The sequence below is a fragment of the Podarcis gaigeae genome (assembly GCF_964106915.1).
Source record: "Podarcis gaigeae genome assembly, chromosome: 6".
NCBI lineage: Eukaryota > Metazoa > Chordata > Lepidosauria > Squamata > Lacertidae > Podarcis > Podarcis gaigeae.
In genome coordinates this window covers 40,329,155-40,347,617 of record NC_139682.1, presented here as the reverse complement: position 1 = coordinate 40,347,617, position 18,463 = coordinate 40,329,155, and the positions used below count along the sequence as shown (strand labels likewise).

The following is an 18,463-nucleotide window of genomic DNA, read 5'->3' as shown; positions in this document are numbered from 1 at the left end:
GGCCATAAAAAATGGTGGTTTCTAGGAAGATCTTGTACTTAATTGCTCTGACCCCGATTAGCTCATGAAGGGAATTAGGAGTTGTAGTGCCAATTTCTGAATTACAATTGGTTTATAGACCTCTTTTCCTCATAGAGCCTCCAAAGGCTGAGCCTGGACACTTTCCAGAAGTGATGCAAGGTGTTTAAATTTAAGCAGGCATTTAGTGGTTCGGGTTAAGTGCTGGGTTATTTTAGTTGTATATGTATTTTAGCAATATCCGTTTAGGATGTGTGCTGTTTTCAGCTTGCCGTTGCCTAGATTGACCCTGATTAATAGGGTGGGATAAAAACCCAGCAAATCGCTGTTGAAAATGCTATTCTAAATGTCCAGCATTCTGCTACCAAATTTCTAAGAATCCTGGTCAAATATGTAAGCGCTGAAAATACATCTTATGTCAGCCCAACACTGATGCAGCATCGAGAGCCAGTGTGGTGAAGTGGTTAAGAGCGGCAGTCACATAATCTGGGGAACCGGGTTCGTGTCTCCGCTCCTCCACATGCAGCTGCTGGGTGACCTTGGGCCAGTCACACTTCTCTGAAGTCTCTCAGCCCCACTCACCTCACAGAGTGTTTGTTGTGGGGGAGGAAGGGAAAGGAGGTTGTTAGCCGCTTTGAGACTCCTGAAGGGGAGTGAAAGGCGGGATATCAAATCCAAACTCTTCTTCTTCTTCTTCTTCCAGACAACCAGAGGCGTTACTGTGTACATGCCCGGCCTTTGCCATAACACTAGTGTACCATACAAGGCCACTTTTGCAGTTTCAACACACACCACCACCACAAATGGGACTTGTTTTGAGCTGGATCACCAGACCAAAAGGCACTCAATTTTTTTATGTCATGCTCCAGCGCAAATCAGCCAGCTCCTGCGAGAACACATGACTAAAAAAACTAAGAGTCCCAGTTTGGCTCAGCTGGATGTTGGAGGGTACACTATAAATACACGAAGCTTCTTAGTACAAATGCTCATGTTAAAAATGTGGGCATCACGGGGCAAGACCTGGTTCTCTGCTCTCAAGCTGATTGATTGGAAAAGCTTCATTTCTGAATACGGTTTCTGCTATTACGTATGAATAGAATTCACAAGTACTGTTACTCATTTCAGCTCAGAACTATGTTCTTTGAGCATGTTCACAAGGACAAAATAGATGAGAACTTAGACCAGCACTGTTTCCAACAATGCCCAGATATATTCAGAAAGCCAGCCAAGCATGATGTGTGGGAAGCAGCCTTACATCATTGTTTGGCTTTAATACCTACTATATATTGAGAAGTAAACTGTCTCTATAAACATGCTGGTCCCTTCATTTCCCTACCATGGTAATTAATGGCCATGGATGGAGCTACCTTCCATTCATTTGCTTAACCTATTTTATATGCCTCCAAGTGAGTAGTCATCATTATACCACGAGGTGATTTCCTTGTTGATTACACGTTACATGGAATTAGTAACTTCCCATTATCAGACTTGCTGTCAGTTAATGCTCTTAGATGACAATGACTTCTAGAATTGCAAGACAGCGTGAAAAATAAATCCACACCTTCCTACTATTCATGTTGTTCATAAATCTCTTTATCATGTCCTGCCCGCTCCCCAGTCATATTTTTTCCTCTGAGGTGCCGAGCATTTTAGACTTTCTTTATATAGTATATAAGATAATGTGGAAAAGAAATTGAATGCACATTCTAGCCCAGGCGAAGTTTACATTCACAGAACAGACATATTCAGGCACAAATCGATCCATGCTTCTCATGTTGCAGTACCTCTTAATTTCAGTCACTAAGCCTGCCTTGTGGCTTACTCTCTTCTTCACAATGTGTTCATTCCTCATGTTAAGCCATATTCTTCCACGATAAAACATGTCCTGGCCAGGATTCCCTAAGGCTACAGAACAACTTTAAGGGAAGAAAGGCCATCCAGTCAATGTACAGTCATACCTTGGATCCCAAATGCCTTGGTACTCAGATGTTTTGGCTCCGAACACTGCAAATCTGAAATTGAGTGTTCCGGTTTGCAAACATTCTTTGGAACGTCCAATGGGGCTTCTGCGGCTTCCAATTGGCTGCAGGAGCTTCCTGCAGCCAATCCGAAGCCGCGCTTTGGTTTCCGAATGTTTGGAAGTCAAACAGACTTCGTAACGGATTCTGTTTGACTTCCAAGGTACTACTATATATCCTTGCATGCCAATCACGACTGTATTATCTTCCAATTCTCTGCTACATTTCCATGTCCAAACCAATTATCTCTTATTCTTTCCTTAAAAAGAACAAAACAAAAACAAACCCATCAGTAATATTCCCTGTTGTCTAACTTTGCAGACTTCTCCTCCAAGGCAGGCATTGTCCCCATTTCACAGGGGAAATGTAAATCCCTGTAACATGGGAAGTCAGTTGTTCAGCTATATTTTCTCTCTCGCCATGTATAAAACATCCCGTTCCAAATGTGTGTATATCAGGAAAATTTCCACTATTTCTGCTAGCGCTTGAAGAAATGTATTGGAAAACCCCAGTGGGGATGCTTCAGCAGCATGGCGAGACTAATTTCCCTAGGGAAAACTGAGGACACTGATAGGTTAAAGTGAATCCAACCTGACTTTCTGAAGAAGTAAATGCAAAAATGCAAAAAAAAAAAAAAAAAGGAACCCAAAGGCTTTTATTATTTGGGAGTATTCTGGCAAATACAAAAAGTCTATGTTCTGAAAATGACATTTTAAAAAAGCTCTGTACCTATAGTAACACCTTCACACAGCTCTTGCTATTGCACATTGGGTGAACAAATGTAAATTCAATCTATACATACTAAGAGGGCACTGAGACCTGTGCTTTGGTTCATATTGTGCTATGTTGAGCTTTCGTTAGGAATGTGCTGTATTTGCAGGTAAGATACCAAAGGCTGAAGATCGAGAGACTGACTGCTGCCTACCTGCCTTAACTAACAGACCACGATAAAACATGGGAGACAGCATTAAATTGAGAACAGACAAATCAAGTTATTTTCTGGAGGTACTTTGAAGAACAAGTCCAAGCACCACAGTGGCATCTTAGAAATTTGTGAATAATGGGATCCAGAACCACAGTTCGTTTTTGCTGGGCTAATGTAACCCTCCCTGATGCTTCAGGCTGATTTCCATCTGCATGCTCAGTAATGACCAGTAATGCCCATCTTTGCTGGAAAATGGGAGGGGAAATCCCTTCAGTTCTTCCTCCAACCCTGATGGGGAAGACTCAAGAGAGATTTCAGCGGTTCTTGCACACATCAAGCCTTGGACTTGGACGAAGTAGAAAAGCCATCACTTTCTAAATGACATTTCAGCAACACTTTGTCCTGGGCTGGTCTTCAGGAGTGAGCTTTATAGAATCGGTTAGGTAGTTCTCGATGATCCCGTTGTACTAAAAGAAAAACATAACCCAGTATGAGCTTATGAAAACAAGGCAAAACAAAATATAACAAAATAGCTGAGTTGCTATATGGTAAGAGTCACCCCTAGTCAGAAAGATACAGTACTTGGGAACCAAAATCTTGGCATAAAAAAAATAATCCTTTTGTTCTCTTTTCTCTGTGTCTTAACCTGAACAAGTGGCAACACCTTGTGGTCAGAGGCAGCAATTTCATCCCACATGCTTCAAGATTAACGACACCCAGAGAACTCTTTGATGCACAACTGTCCTATGGGCAGAAATTGGTTTTGATGTAAGGTTTTCAGTTTGTCATAGTTCTGTGGTTGGGAATCTCTACATTTATTGTCATAAAAATCTCATCCCTTTTGCAACATCATATTATATATATGATAAGAGTACTGTACCTATAATCCACAACCACATGCAGTTCCTATTCTCCCCAAAAATCAGATTTTTAAGAGGTATCATGGCTTCTCTTTTGCAAACTGTAGCATTCTAAAAAGTAAATAAAATGATAAACACATGCCTTTACTTTTATACTATATTGCTCTCACTGCACCTTTTTGGTTTCAATGCACAATCAGACACTCTGGAAAGGGGAAGCTGAACTGAACTGCACTTGGGAGAAGACCTGCAAGCGAAAATATGCGAACCCAAAACTTTAAAAATCACACATTAGCCAGACCCAAAACTTTGCTCCTCCTTTGATTTTATGGAAATGATCGCAAGAGGGTGCTGTTTGCTTCACATGCAACATGTTTGATGTCGATGAAAAACTCAGCTATTTCTTAAGGACAAGGCTGCTACTCACCCTCGATAGTGCTTGTCTTGCCAGGGTCTCAAAAGCCTGAACTACATTGATATCATTCTTGGCGCTTACTTCAAAATACGCAATGTCCTTTTCTTTGCACCAAGATAAAGCTGCCTCCTTGGACACCTGCAAGACAAAATTGGAAGGGATTCGATTAGGTGATCTTGGGTTGCTTCCAAACAATCAGTGTCTTGAACATTCATTCTGATTTGTTTACAGGGAGGTTAGATCGTGTTGGGTGTCACACAATCATTATGCAAGCAATGTGCAGGACATTTCTCAATCACTCCATCTTTATTATGAAAATTCAACTTTTGCAAGGAAGTGGGGTTGATCCCCAAGACTGCCACTTGGCTCGGAAGTGTTAGCTTTTCTGTTGCCTTCTCACATTATGATGTGGAACAAGGTGTGGAAACTCCCCCGCCCTCATGATTCACCCATGTGCAACTGGCTGAGCTCTTGATAAGTCTCAGTCTCCAAAGGGTTCTTAACTTCTACTAGCAAGAATTAGGCCTTAGTGGTGACTCATATTTAGCTGCCCCAATTCATAGCCCTAATCATGTCATCAACATGAATCCTTGTTCCTGGACAGCTAGCAAATGAGTACATAAATACTAGCAGCTTTATAAACAAAAAACAAAAAAATACTACTAATATGTATGCTGACACTTATTGACAGTGATGATCTGTAAATATATTGAAAATGCATTGATAACTGGGGTTAAAAGAAAATGTTCTGCAGGGTTCTCCAGCCATGAAAGTTACAATCTAAAGGCTTGCATGCATATATATATATATTTATTTAGTTCTGGTAAAAGGTTTGAGTAGTAAGCGCACATACCCCTACTACTTGTTAATTTCTCTTTCCTCCCCATATAAAAAAAAAATTATGTAGCTTGCTTTCCTTTTTCTCTGAATTCATGTAATTGATAACGTCTATATATTTTAAAAAATATATATTTACATGGCTTTAAAAATAAATTCAATTTTTTAAAATAAAAAACATGGGAACTTCCCTCATGGCTAGTGTAGCACTGCAGTGCTATGCAAGAAATGTGTTGAGTTTCAGGTGTGCATGTGGAGTACCATTAGGGAAGAAATTCTGTAAGGGTCACTCACAAGAGATTATGTTGTGCTATTAGATCCTGCTGTTTCCTAGTCTGCCAACAGGAGTTGCACAGAACAACATGAGGATCACTGAATCACAGAATGGTCTTCACAATTAAACTCCACTGGAATCAATGGAACAATTTACAGAAATCTAAAGCAGTGCAAATGCTGGATCAACCTCTCACTGACTGGGCATTCTTTTCACGCCATTCTCTAGTGTAGGGACTTCTCCTCTCCAGTCTTGATTCAAAGAGTTTTAAAATACATTGAGAGCTCTAGCTTAGCCCTGCTCCCTCACAATTCCTTCTCCTACCTGTCGGTCCTTCAGATCAATTTTATTCCCCAGCACAACCATAGGGAAGCCTTGCTCCATTGGAATGACCCTCTGTAGGAAGTCTTCTCTCCAGTCATCCAAGGACTGGAAGGAATCCATGTCCGTGACGTCAAAGGCCAGCATGCAGCCATCGGAGCCTTTGTAGAATGTGGATACCATGGACCGGAATCGTTCCTGCCCTCCAGTATCCCAAATCTGAAAGGAGGACGAACATACAGGCATTAGCGTTAGCAACCTCTGAACTGCTACAGATACTTTCATGCACAATGACAGGTTCTTCCAGCTCAGTGTTTCCCAAACTTTCCCCCGGTGTGGACTACTGCAATTTTAAAAGACATAAAACTGTTTCAAAATGGCACAGAGCAATACTAGCATTATCAAGCCCTAAATGGCTTGGGCCCCAAATATCTGACAGAGAGCTCCCTCCTGCATAGATCTGGCACTTCCACCACTCTGTAAAGTTCATGGGCTGTCTGTGGCAGAGCCATTTCTGTGGTGGCCCCCAGATTATGGAATACTCTGTACTCCAAGGGGCATCTGGCCTTGTCACTGTAAACAGTGTTAGCTTGGGTTAAGTACTTAATTCGTTCCGGAGGTCTTTTCTTAACCTGAAACTGTTCTTAACCCGAGGTACTATTTCTGGGTTAGGAGAGTCTGTAACCTGAACTGTATGTAACCTGAAGTGTATGTAACCCGAGATACCACTGTACATTTTGGCATCACACTGTATACTTTTTTTTTTTGCACAGGCCATTGGGTGTGTAAGATGATATCCCTCCCATTTAAATTCAATGTATTATATGGCTTAATTCTATTACACTGCATATAATGTCACTCCCATCCCCGGGACACCCATGAAGGATGAATTGTTAAGTATCTACAAAATCAATCCTTGTGAAGTACTCAGAGGTGGTGACCTGAGAGTGCGCTGGTGCCCTATTTGTGAAATTCCTCCTGCAGAAAGGCCTGCCTTGCACCAGGTGCTTTTTATGTATTCTTGGATATTTTAATTTGCTATTTGTATTTTATTTGTGTTTAATTTGCTATTTGTATTTTATTTGTGTATAATCTTCTTTGTAAACTACCCTGGAAGCTCTGCTAAAATGCGGTATAGGAATCTTTTTAATCAATCAATCAATCAATCAATCAATCAATCAAAAGGAGCATACAGCACCTGCCATTTCTGAGCACTACTAAAGTAAAGGGTAAAGGGACCCCTGACCATTAGGTCCAGTCGTGACCGACTCTGGGGTTGCGGCGCTCATCTCGCTTTATTGGCCAAGGGAGCCGGTGTACAGCTTCCGGGTCATGTGGCCAGGATGACTAAGCCACTTCTGGTGAACCAGAGCAGCGCACGGAAATGCCATTTACCTTCCCGCCAGAGTGGTACCTATTTATCTACTTGCAATTTGACGTGTTTTCGAACTGCTAGGTTGGCAGGAGCAGGGACCGAGCAACGGGAGCTCACCCCGTCGTGGGGATTCGAACCGCCGACCTTCTGATCGGCAAGTCCTAAGCTCTGTGGTTTAACCCACAACACCACCCACGTCTCTTGCACTGCTAGATGTGTGTAAAACCAAGCACTTCTACTTCAAGGTATCTCTCACCTGCAATTTCAGCGGGCTGCTGTCCACAACTACCATTTTAGTCAGGATACTAGCTCCCAGAGTGGTTCGGTAGTCTTCGTAAAACTTCTTGTGAACATACCGGTGGAGGAGAGAGGTCTTCCCTACACTAGGGTGAAGTAAGAAACACATGCGATGAATTAATTCTGATGACTACTTTCTAATAGTTTCCTGATTTTTATGCTAAAAGTTTGATTTAACATTTGGTTGAATTGTAGATTGTTCTATGATTACTACTTGTGTGCTTGAATGCTGGCTGCCTTGAATCTCTCCTGTAAAATACTTGGGATAAAAGTCTTTTTAAAAAACAAAAGATGCAAAGTATTATTTTTTTGGAGTGTGGGCTGCAGGCCAGAACTAGGTGAATATGGCCATTGATGGTCTGCTTCACCTGAATAGATGAAACTGGAGGGAGTCGCTAATATATCCCCTGTTCAAACCAAAGACTTATGACTACTAGATATAATAAAACACTGTTCAATTAGTCTTTGTGCTCAATGCTGGCATTGTGTCATTGTCTCAGTGCTGCATCTATTGATTTTTGTAGTCTGTTCTGCAGGCTGATCTTAACTCTCCAGAGTATAATTTTCTTTAGCCTGCATTTCCCCCCATTCTCTTCTTTTTCTGGACTTAACTATCTAAAAATATGACTGTCTAGGGGAAGACTGTTGGAACCTGTGAGCCTCCAGATGTTGCTGGACTGTAACTCTCATCATCCCTATCATTGGCCTATGTGTAGAGGAAAGTATGGGAGCCCTGATGTTTGATATGGTAAACAGTTAAAAAATTTCATCTGTAAAATTAAGAAAATTAGCTTGTCTTGATCTTTGTCCTGTTGACACTCCCTCATACCATATCATCAGTACATTTCTAGTGCAATTATACCAGAACAATAGCAAAGATGGACACTTGTGGTGCTATTTATCTTAAAACCAGCAAGTAGAAATTCAATTTTCTGCTCTGTGAGGGGCTGAGCCGTGTGCTTTGATCTGATATTTTCTCCAATAGGACAACTACAGTGCATATACCTTTTTCCTAAACTTGATATCCATTGTAATGACTCTTCTGATAAGATTTCTGAGAGGTATTTCTCACAACAATATAACACAGCATGATTGCTGTTATGATATGGTTATGATAGTTATCTCCCAGAACTTAGTGAGCTCCACTGTTGAAAGCCAGGAGATCACTGTCATTGTCAAATTGGTAGAGGTCTCTAATGATAGGGAGTAAAAATGCCATGAAGTGTTGTAACATTTCTAGCTGGGAAAGCCAACATAGGAGTTCCGAATTCAAATCCACGCTTAGTTATGGGTGGCCTGGACCAACTGCCAACTCTCAGCCTAGCCCACCTCCCCGAGTCATTGGGAGGATAAAATGGGAGTGAGAGAACCAAATGCTCTCCTTGGCTTCTTGGAGGGTGTGTGGAAAAATAGAACTAAAATCAACATAACAAAATGAACAGTATTATCATCCACCCAAGGTGTTAAAAAACAACAACACTATTACAGTGCTTATGTGGAGAAGTAGGACATCTCTTCAAACTGCCTTTTCAAATTCCAAAAGCAAAGAATGCTGCTTACCCTAAAGTGCCAATAATTATTAGTTTCAAATCCACTCTCTTAGTTGAATTCATAAATGGAGCCTAAAGGGAAGGAAGAAAAAAGACATTTGTCAACATCTTGTATCTTGAATCAGCACAATGCTCTATATGCGCCATACTCAGGATAGCAGAAGCCAGCAAAGAACTCCAGGCATTTGTGTCACCGTAAATGAAGAATCCTTGCTTCTCCTTGGATGGGAATCTTCGATTAAGACTGTCTCTTGAGACTTGGGTCCATTTTTAAAATAAAATAAAAATATGCCTAACAGGTTTTCTAGATTCACAAACCCCAGTAAATTATCCTAGTGTCCCCAACCAAGTGAGGTGTGGAGCTTTTTCCAAGGTGGCATCCCAGCTGTAGAATGCTCTCCCTTGGGAGACTCACCTGGCTCCGACTTGATGCCTGTTCTAGTCCCTTCTCATTTTTCCAGGCCTTATGGCATCTATTATAAAATCTGTATAATTTTTTTGTTAAAAAAAGTTTTGCTGAGTTTATTTGCTGCTGTTTATGGAGAATTATATTTTGTAGTTTTTAAAATCTGTATTTTAATTTTTTATATTTGTGTTGTAAGCCACCCATGAGGGGAGCATGGGTGGCTTACAACACCCATGTGTCTTTGTGTCTTTGTTCCCATCTGCCCTCCTCCTCCCTCCAATAATTCCCACATTTATGCAGTACTTTCTGCAGCAGTGAAAGGAGAAGGGACCGGGAGCATCCTTCACATACAGTTGACAAGGAGACTATTGACACGAAAATGGCTCTGAACAAGCCTATTAGTGTTGGTGCTGCAGGCAAGAGACACCTCACTCAGCATCACTGAGCAAAGCCTTTCTCTCTGGGTGCATCACTGCTGCTGTCAAAAACTGCACAGTCTTCTATCCATGGCATGAACTTCTATTTGTCTGCCTGATGCCCAAGGCTCTATTTTGTGTTTTCTCTGAAACAAGGGAGGAAATTTAAAGCCCTAATAAAGAGGCATTAGAGATAACAAGCGAGTGCAGTATTTTCACTTTGTGGAAGGGTTTGGGAACAACGGCTTGTATATAATGTACAGCTAAGTAACCACCTGATTGCACAGTACTACAGTGGTACCTCGGTTTTTGAACAGCTTAGTTCATGAACAACTTGGAACCCGAACGCTGCAAAATCAGAAGTAGGTGTTCCGGTTTTCGAACTTTTTTCCGGAAGCCAAACATGCTCTGTTTTGAGTCCCCCTGTGTTTTCTGTTGCGCTGCTAATTTGTGTCCCCCATATAATTCAAGCCTTCTAGTTCTGATTGCTGTGTTCTGAGGTGATATTTGGAGCTTATATTTGGTGCTTTTGTTTTTGTTACTTATTTTGTGTTTTTTGTTTTGAGGCTTTTTCAGTTAATTTGTTTTTGTGACTGTGTGGATTCCAGTTAAGCTATTGATTGATTGTGTGACTGAGGAAATGGATAAAAGCCCCCATCCGAACAATGACTATCATCTGTGCAGATAAGAATTTTTTAAAATTTTACTTTTTATCATCTACAATACTGTTTTATTTATTTTATAGTACAGTACATTGTTTATTGCTTTCATTTTATGGATCAATAATATTATCTCGCAAGATAGTAAAATTCATATTAAATTGCTGTTTTGGGGTTTGTTTTTAAAAGTCTGGAATGGATTAATCCGTTTTGCATTACTTTCTATGGGAAAGTGCACCTTGGTTTTGGAACGCTTTGGTTTTGGAACTGACTTCCAGAACAGATTAAGTTTGAGAACCAAGGTACCACTGTACTACTGCTACTACTACTAATTTATTTATATCTCACCCATCTGGCTGGGTTTCCCCAGCCACTCTGGGCAGCTCCCAACAGAATATTAAAAACACAATAAAACATCAAACTTTAAAAACTTCCCTAAACAGGGCTGCCTTCAGGTGTCTTCTAAAAGTCAGATAGTTGTTTATTTCCTTGACATCTGATGGGAGGGCGTTCCATAGGGCGGGTGACCAAGAAGGCCCTCTGCCTGGTTCTTGCCCTCTTCTCCCCCTTCCCTACATGCCCCAGGCCTATACCCTTCCCAAATCTGCTCCAGAGGTTTGGAGAGAAACTCAGAACAAATTTGGAGGAACACAGGGGGAGGAGAGGAAGGAAAAGTCCTGTTGTACAAGTATAAATCCTTGCACAAGCATGACAGTTACTGAGCACTACATTGGATACAGGCCCTTTCAAGCATGTAGGAATGGGAGAAATGACCTCAAAGTTTCTGACTTGCCTGCACTAATTCTCAGGTTTTCTTTTTCACAAAAAGACCTTCAGGGCATCCAGCTGCTCTCTCAATGCAGCAACCGCACCCCTCTCTCAGGCACCTTCTCCACCACTAAATCTGTGCAGTAAAAGCCTGCAAAGACAACTGTGGCTGGCGGTGACTCACATCTCCCTTGGAACTTCTGTGTTTTCTTTAAAAAAAAACAAAAAACAACCAACAACCACCATGTCATATCATGCTCTCCCTGCCCTTCCCACTAATTCATTGGGTTCTGCTTGTAAAGGGTTGGGTGTGATGTCATGTCACTCATTTCCCTTCCAATTTTACACCGTAGATTGTAGGGGAAATCAAATGCAGGCTGGTAGCAGCATGATTGGAAGGACAGATCGTGAAGCTGAGACTCCAATACTCTGGCCACCTCATAAGAAGAGAAAACTCCCTGGAGAAGACCCTGATGTTGGGAAAGATGGAGGGCACAAGGAGAAGGGGACAACAGAGGACAAGATGGTTGGACAGTGTTCTTGAAGCTACAAACATGAGTTTGACCAAACTGCGGGAGGCAGTGGAAGACAGGAGGGCCTGGCGTGCTCTGGTCCATGGGGTCACGAAGAGTCGGACACGACTAAACAACAACAGCAGCAGCAGCATGATGGCTCTAGGTTGACATTTAGTTAGGCCCTGAGAGCGCCAGCTAGCAGCAACAATATCACAGTGCTAATGATCTAGTGGGCTGCAAGAAGGAAGCACTGGAGCAAGCAAGGGCATAGGTAACCCAGGCATCCAGGATTTGCAGTGAATGTCACATGGACTTAAAGTGAAACTCTGTTAGCCATTTACCCTAGTTCAGGAGGGGGAAACCTGTGACCTCCACATATTGCTGCACTACAACTTCCATTGTTGTAGGACACTTCTGGGGCAGATGGAAGCCCAGTAAAGACTGGAGGGACACAGGTTCTCCAGCCCTGCCTTAGACCATAATAAGCACAACACAGGCTTAGGAGTCCACAGACTAAAGAACCAAATTGCCAATCTTATGATGAGTGAGATCTTCCATGCACAAGCAGCTGACTCACTTTGGATTTCAAAAGAAGGAAGACCCATAACGAAGCAGGGAACTGTGCTATTATTTCATTATGAAGAAATCATCATCCCTGTCACCACCTCGCAGGGCTATTTTTCCAAATATAACTGCTACAGCAACCCATGACATTGCTCAAATTTCACCCACCACTTCTGCTCCAGACAATGTTTGGCAATGACAACCCAGTCATTTGTTACGTGGGTAGATTCAGCCTTCCCACAAGGTCACAATTGTTACCAATGGGATTTACACAGAACTGGATACAAACTCCTTTTGTATATGGCATGCTTCTCCCTTTCATTTAGGCCAGTTACATGTAGGAATACTATCTCTCTCCCCCAGCTTTAATAGTAATAATAATAGTTATACAGTTACAATTTGTTGGCAGATCTATTTATAAAACAGACAACCTTGTGTACTAAAAAAATAAAAATAAAATGGAAATGAAAAGAAAGAAACTGGCATTTGGTGGGGGGAGGATAATATAACATATATTCATGACAATATAGTGTCATGGATAGATTAAAAGGAAATATATCATCATTTATTCCAGATATGTTAAACCAAAACCCATTTCTCAATAGGTTTGTTTTCTTGATTATTATGAATTGCATTTTTCATCATTACTATAGTTTGTCAGGTTTTCATTAGCCGGTTATGGTAGAGGGATCTTTATTTTTCCCTTTTTGTGCAACACAGTTTTGCTGTCGTTAGCAGTGAAGTAATAAGCTGTAAGTATTAATGCCCTCAGAGCACACTATCAGAAGAAGAGTTGTTTTAGAGTTACTTGGGAGAGCACAACCTGTACTTATTCGTATAATGTTCTGTATTTCCATCCCAAAAGATTTTTTTTGCAAGTTCTAACAATATATATTACATCTGCCATAACTCCATTGCACCTGCAGCTGTGCACGTTTTGACTGAAAAAAGTTACAAATTCTGTGTTTAGTGCAATGATGAGTACCTGTGGCTCTCCAGATGTTGTTAGACTTCAGCCCAGTTACAGAACTTTGCATTCAGTGTGTAATTAGATCCTAGCAACGTCAAAATGAAGTTCTGAAGAGCCCATGTGGTATAGTGGTTACAGTGTTGGACTAAGACCTGGAGATCAGGTTTTGAATCCCAAGGTCAATCACTGCTTCTCAGCCTAACTTACCTCACAGGGCTGTTGTGGGGATTAAAGGGGGGGGAGAGAACCATGTACATCACCTTGAGCTCCTTGGAGAAGAAACAGGATATAAATGCAATTTAAAAACGTGCAGAAGTACAATAGGTGAAGGTTTCACCAGTGCTGCATTGCCATGCTAGGAAAACTGCACCTATTATTATCTGTTTCCAGAAGGGAAACAGGTGGGGTGGGGGATGAAATACAAAAAATGAAAGAAACGAAAGCCATCTCTGTATGTTTATGTTGTGCAGGTGTCAGCTGAGAAGGGCCCTGTCTGTTAAGATCTTCATACCTACATGAGAGATACCAAAGCTACAAATTTTATCTATAGTCTTTTTTCCTTTGTGTGCTTATACACACGTGAGTGTGTTTATATGGCCAGCTTTTTGTGTATGCCCAAACACCTGCACAACAGGCAGAAATGAGATGGCTTTTGCTGATATGGCTACACAGTGATCTGATCATGTATCATTATGTGTTGTGTCAGAGGAAGGCTGTAGCTTAGTGGTAGAGCCCTGGCTCTGCATTCAGAAGGTCCCAGGTTGAATCACCGGCGTTTCGAGGTAGGCCTGGGAATGTCCCCTTGGCTGAAATCATGGAGTACTGCTCTCAGGAATATTGCTGAGCAAGATGGACCAATGGTCCGACTCTTTATAAGGCAGCTTCCCGTGTTTTTATTACAGTGGTACCTCGGGTTACATACGCTTCAGGTTACAGACTCCGCTAACCCAGAAATAGTGCTTCAGGTTAAGAACTTTGCTTCAGGATGAGAACAGAAATTGTGCTCCGCCGGCGCGGCAGCAGCAGGAGGCCCCATTAGCTAAAGCGGTGCTTCAGGTTAAGAACAATTTCAGGTTAAGTACGGACCTCCGGAATGAATTAAGTACTTAACCCGAGGTACCACTGTATATATGCTGTTATAAAAGGAACAGCAGCCTTGCCAGGAGAAACATGGGATTCTAATTTCAGCAGTCATATGCAGTACTGTTTATGATTATGCTGTGCTGGCTGCATATACAGTGGTACCTCGGGCTACATACGCTTCAGGTTACAGACTCCGCTAACCCAGAAATAGTGCTTCAGGTTAAGAACTTTGCTTCAGGATGAGAACAGAAATTGGGCTCTGGCGGTGGGGCAGCAGCAGGAGGCTCCATTAGGTAAAGTGGTGCTTCAGGTTAAGAACAGTTTCAGGTTAAGTATGGAACTCCGGAACGAATTAAGTACTTAACCTGAGGTACCACTGTACAGGCCAACCTTCCCCCTTGGGCTGAGTGACGTATAGAAGTTATTAGTGGGGTGGAGGGCTCTGTAGCAGCAGACAGAATAGGCTTCCACTTTCCAGCAGTGCACTTGTACCTATGCTTCTCCATTAGGCTTCTCATCCCAAGAAATATTTTGCCATTAGGATGGAAAAGAGGACGGGGCTCTTGCACCTTTAATAACTATAGAGAAGATGGATTTATCAAAGGTGCAGGTGCTCCATGCTCTTTTGCAATCTGGAACCCTGTCTTTCCTTCTTATCTCTCCTGCACTATTTCTGGGTTAGCGGAGTCTTTAACCTGAAGCGTATGTAACCTGAGGTACCACTTTATATGCAGCCAGCACAGCATAATCTCTCCCTAATTTCACAGCTATGGCTTCCTGGACAACAAATTTCCACTAACTTTTTTAAAGTTTCCGCATCTGTAAAATGGGGATAAATGCCACTGTTCACGCACAGTGTTTGTTTCAAAGAAAGCAATGAACAATGCTAGTTTCTTTCTTTCTTTCTTTTTTCCCTTTTGCACTGACTGCCTTTAACACAGCCACATGACACACAGGTATGAATCAGGCAATTGGTTTCCCTGGCACAAAGGTGTGGTTGGAAAAGCTTAACTTGCCTATGGCACAATCCAAGACATGCCTTGTCAGAAGCACCATGAAATTTAATTAGCCTTGACACCTTAGTTTAATTAGTCTTTTAGCCTCAGTTGTTATGCAGCTTCGGTGAAAGTCGCAGAAACAGCAAAACGAAACCTGGCAACCCAAAATCACTTCTTTTTCTGAAAGCAAATGCCTTAACTATGCCACTGATAAGAATCTTATTTTTCCTTTTTTTAATCATTTCAGTGTGTGTGTGGGGGGGGTGACAATAATTTTTCTGCACCAGGCACCACCTGACCTTGCTACGCCACTGCCCATGTCCCTTATTAAATGGAACAATGATCACTTGCTCTTGCAGCCCGCACTTTCTCACCATAAGTCCCGGGGCAGATTATGCATGCCACCCTCCTGTGGCTTTATTTGTGACTCCATATGCACCCAGACAGTGCCTGGAAATAGCCTTGGGCCTATTCAGCCCATTGTGCTGCACCCTCTGAGAAGCAGCCCAGCTCCTGCCCAGAACGCAGGATGCGAACGTTGATCGCTGGGCTCAGATCCCTACATTTTTTCCTAGTGTTGCCCCCCCCCCTTAAAACTATCCTTTGTTGTTAAGATGCAGCTCGCATGAGCAGCAGGCCCAGCCCTGTTCAATTCCCCTTGATTCGGCGAGTCACAAGGAATGAGATCTTCCAAAAGCTATTGTCCCAGGCACGAAGGAGTGCTTCAGTGGAACCTAATACTTCCCCCTCTGCTCCACGTCTAAATATTTTTCTGCTATGAGCGGTGGAGAAACGGGAGAAGAGGCAGCCGCTCTTTCTTCCACCGATCCAGTGGCGTAGCGTGGGTTGTCAGCACCCGGGGCAAGGCAAGTAATTTGCGCCCCCTAACCCCTGGATTTGCGCCCCCTAACCCCTGGATTTGCGCCCCCTAACTCGTGGATTTGCACCCCCTAACCCTAACCCCCAGATGTTGCGCCCGGTGCGGCCGGCCCCCCCTGCACCCCCCACGCTACGCCACTGCACCCATCACCTATTCCACATGCTGGGGTAGATCTCCCCATGCAACCTCCCTAGATCTCCGCCGTCAACTTCTTAGAGAAGTTCACCCAGCTCTGAGCCGGTTTTCTCTCTGCCTACTCAGGCACGAATCTCGCTCCTTCTTTGTGCTTCAAGCTCGGCGTTGCAAATGAATCGCCTGCGCAGCAACTAGGCACTTAACTTGTGGATCCCAGTGGATCTCCTGCCATCTGCCACACGCTCGCTCCGCTTGCAGGCGAACCGTTTCGAAAGGAGGCTTACATAACTAGAGGACAACAAGAAAGGGGACTTACTGGTCTTCCTCCTCTGGCGTGACCCGGCTTTTTTGCAGAGCTGCGAGGTCTGCTGCCCGTGCAAACTCCTCACGGCTCCTCCCGAGAGCGCGCAGAAGAAACGCCTTTGGGGAGGGGGGGTTGAAGAAAGGACGGAAGGAGTGCCGAGCAGGATCCCTTCCCACCGCAGATCCCTCGAGCGTGGGTCTTCTTTTTCTCTCGTTTCTCTTTCCTCCCAGCCCCCACCCCAGTGGGAGGGTTGAGGCAGAGAGAGGCCGTCCAAACATGACAAGAGTTTGCAAGAGGGTTGAGAGTCTTAGACGCGCACAAAACAAGTTTGCTCGGAAGTTTTTTCCACTTTCTGGAGCTTTCTTGGTATTAAGTATGGTTAAGGATCCAGCTTGGAAATTGCCCAGCGGTGACTGCATAAGCTAGAACGCAGTAAGAAAAGTTAGGTGGGGGGAGATGCCTCAAAAGAACAGTCTGCGTTACTTTCTGGAGTAAATGGATTTGAGCGTTGAGTGGTTCAGTCCACACACAGGCTAGGTTCGCTTCTCCTGGGTGTTAGTCCTTTTAATACTTCATATTTTTTTCCCAAACAGTAGACCTTGAAGTGAACGATCCTTTATCATTCTTGGGGTGCTTCCAGATTTATTGTAGAATAGCCATCGTTCATTCATTCACATTTATTGGAGCTGAGACAGGGGTGTCCAGATGCCATCACCTTCCTTTTGTAATCCTCCCATGTTTCTTCTGGGTTTTCCCCACTGTATTGTGGAAAAGCTGTCTTTTAAAAATAAAAATGTGATACAAACGCCACAGCTCTTTTGAGCAGTGTGTGCCTGACTCCTGCCCTGACACTCTAGCGTTGCATTTCCTAATTTTCAGAAGAGATCCCGTTTACAGTTTCCACCATTGCCAGACCTGCTTTTTTTTGTTTTGCTTTAATAAGAAGCTGATAACCCCAATGGCCACAGGACCATAGGATGCTAACTGTTCTGCTTAGTTCATCCTCTCCCACACTGACTGGCAGCCTGGATCTATCCTGTCTGTATGTGACAGGAACTCAACTGGGACTTTATGAATGCAAAGCATGAGCTCTGCCACTGAGCTATGGCTCTTCCCCCTGAAGGTGGCACCAGGAGGCACTGGATCGGCTTGACATTTGGGAAGAGGAGAAATCCCTTTCACTCTGTTTTTGCCGCTGTTACTCCCTTTCTCCCAAAATACTGCTCTCTTGCAGTGTACATTTTGTTCCAGTCCTGTTAATTCTGCATAACTTAAGAAGAACAGGAGCATTCTCAGAGGTCTGATACTGAGGTATTAGCCCATATGAGAACCAATGTGGTTCTTCAGTGATGTAGGAAACGGACTAAGCAACAAGATGGTCACGTTTAGCTCTGTGCCACAAAAAGCTCCATCTGCTGATTTCTGCACATTTTTTGGTTGGTTGGCAGCCATAAACACAGATTCTAACAACAGTAGATAACAAACAAGTTCTGCAGGTATCTACTTCAGTGCTTACTGAAAAGGGGACTGGCTTCATGCCAGAGGCACTTGATTACTAACAGATTCCTTTACACCTGAGAAGTTCCTACCATGTTCCAAAACCCCTCTCCCATAGTTGTGAACCTTTGGGAAACTGTCTTTTATTTAGATACGTATTTTGCCAACTTCCTTTACCTGGAAATTGATTCGAGGAGAGAAACATTGAACACATGACCTCTGAGGATTGGGTGATGAATACCTGAAGTGTTGCTATAAAATTGTAGGAAGAAAGATTCTTCCCATTCTTCAATAAGCAATGCAAATAATCTTTTCTACAGATCTTCCCGTTAGCAGGCTGGGGGAATATCTCTGTCACACACAGCTGTCAATAAATTT

The 18,463-nt window shown here is 42.9% G+C and overlaps 1 protein-coding gene across 1 annotated transcript; it reads right to left on the bottom strand.

Moving 5' to 3' along the window:
• Positions 1-2,671: 2,671 nt before the first annotated feature.
• On the bottom strand, positions 2,672-16,942 carry RAB7B (RAB7B, member RAS oncogene family). Its single transcript, XM_083745648.1, has 6 exons — positions 16,601-16,942; positions 8,901-8,962; positions 7,300-7,426; positions 5,672-5,887; positions 4,249-4,374; positions 2,672-3,428 (listed from the first exon to the last, which is right to left on the bottom strand). Exons 2-6 carry the CDS (start codon positions 8,951-8,953, stop codon positions 3,348-3,350), a joined length of 603 nt encoding a protein of 200 aa, XP_083601774.1. The 5' UTR covers positions 8,954-8,962; positions 16,601-16,942; the 3' UTR covers positions 2,672-3,347.
• Positions 16,943-18,463: the final 1,521 nt, after the last annotated feature.

Bases quoted from the DNA above. Each gene is read 5' to 3' on its own strand.
- RAB7B (XM_083745648.1), bottom strand. From the start codon at position 8,953: ATGAATTCAACTAAGAGAGTGGATTTGAAACTAATAATTATTGGCACT. The intron at 7,427-8,900 runs GTAAGCAGCATT...ACTTCACCCTAG, and splicing joins ATAATTATTGGCACTTTAGG to TGTAGGGAAGACCTCTCTCC. The intron at 4,375-5,671 runs GTAGGAGAAGGA...TTTGTCTTGCAG, and splicing joins TTGATCTGAAGGACCGACAG to GTGTCCAAGGAGGCAGCTTT.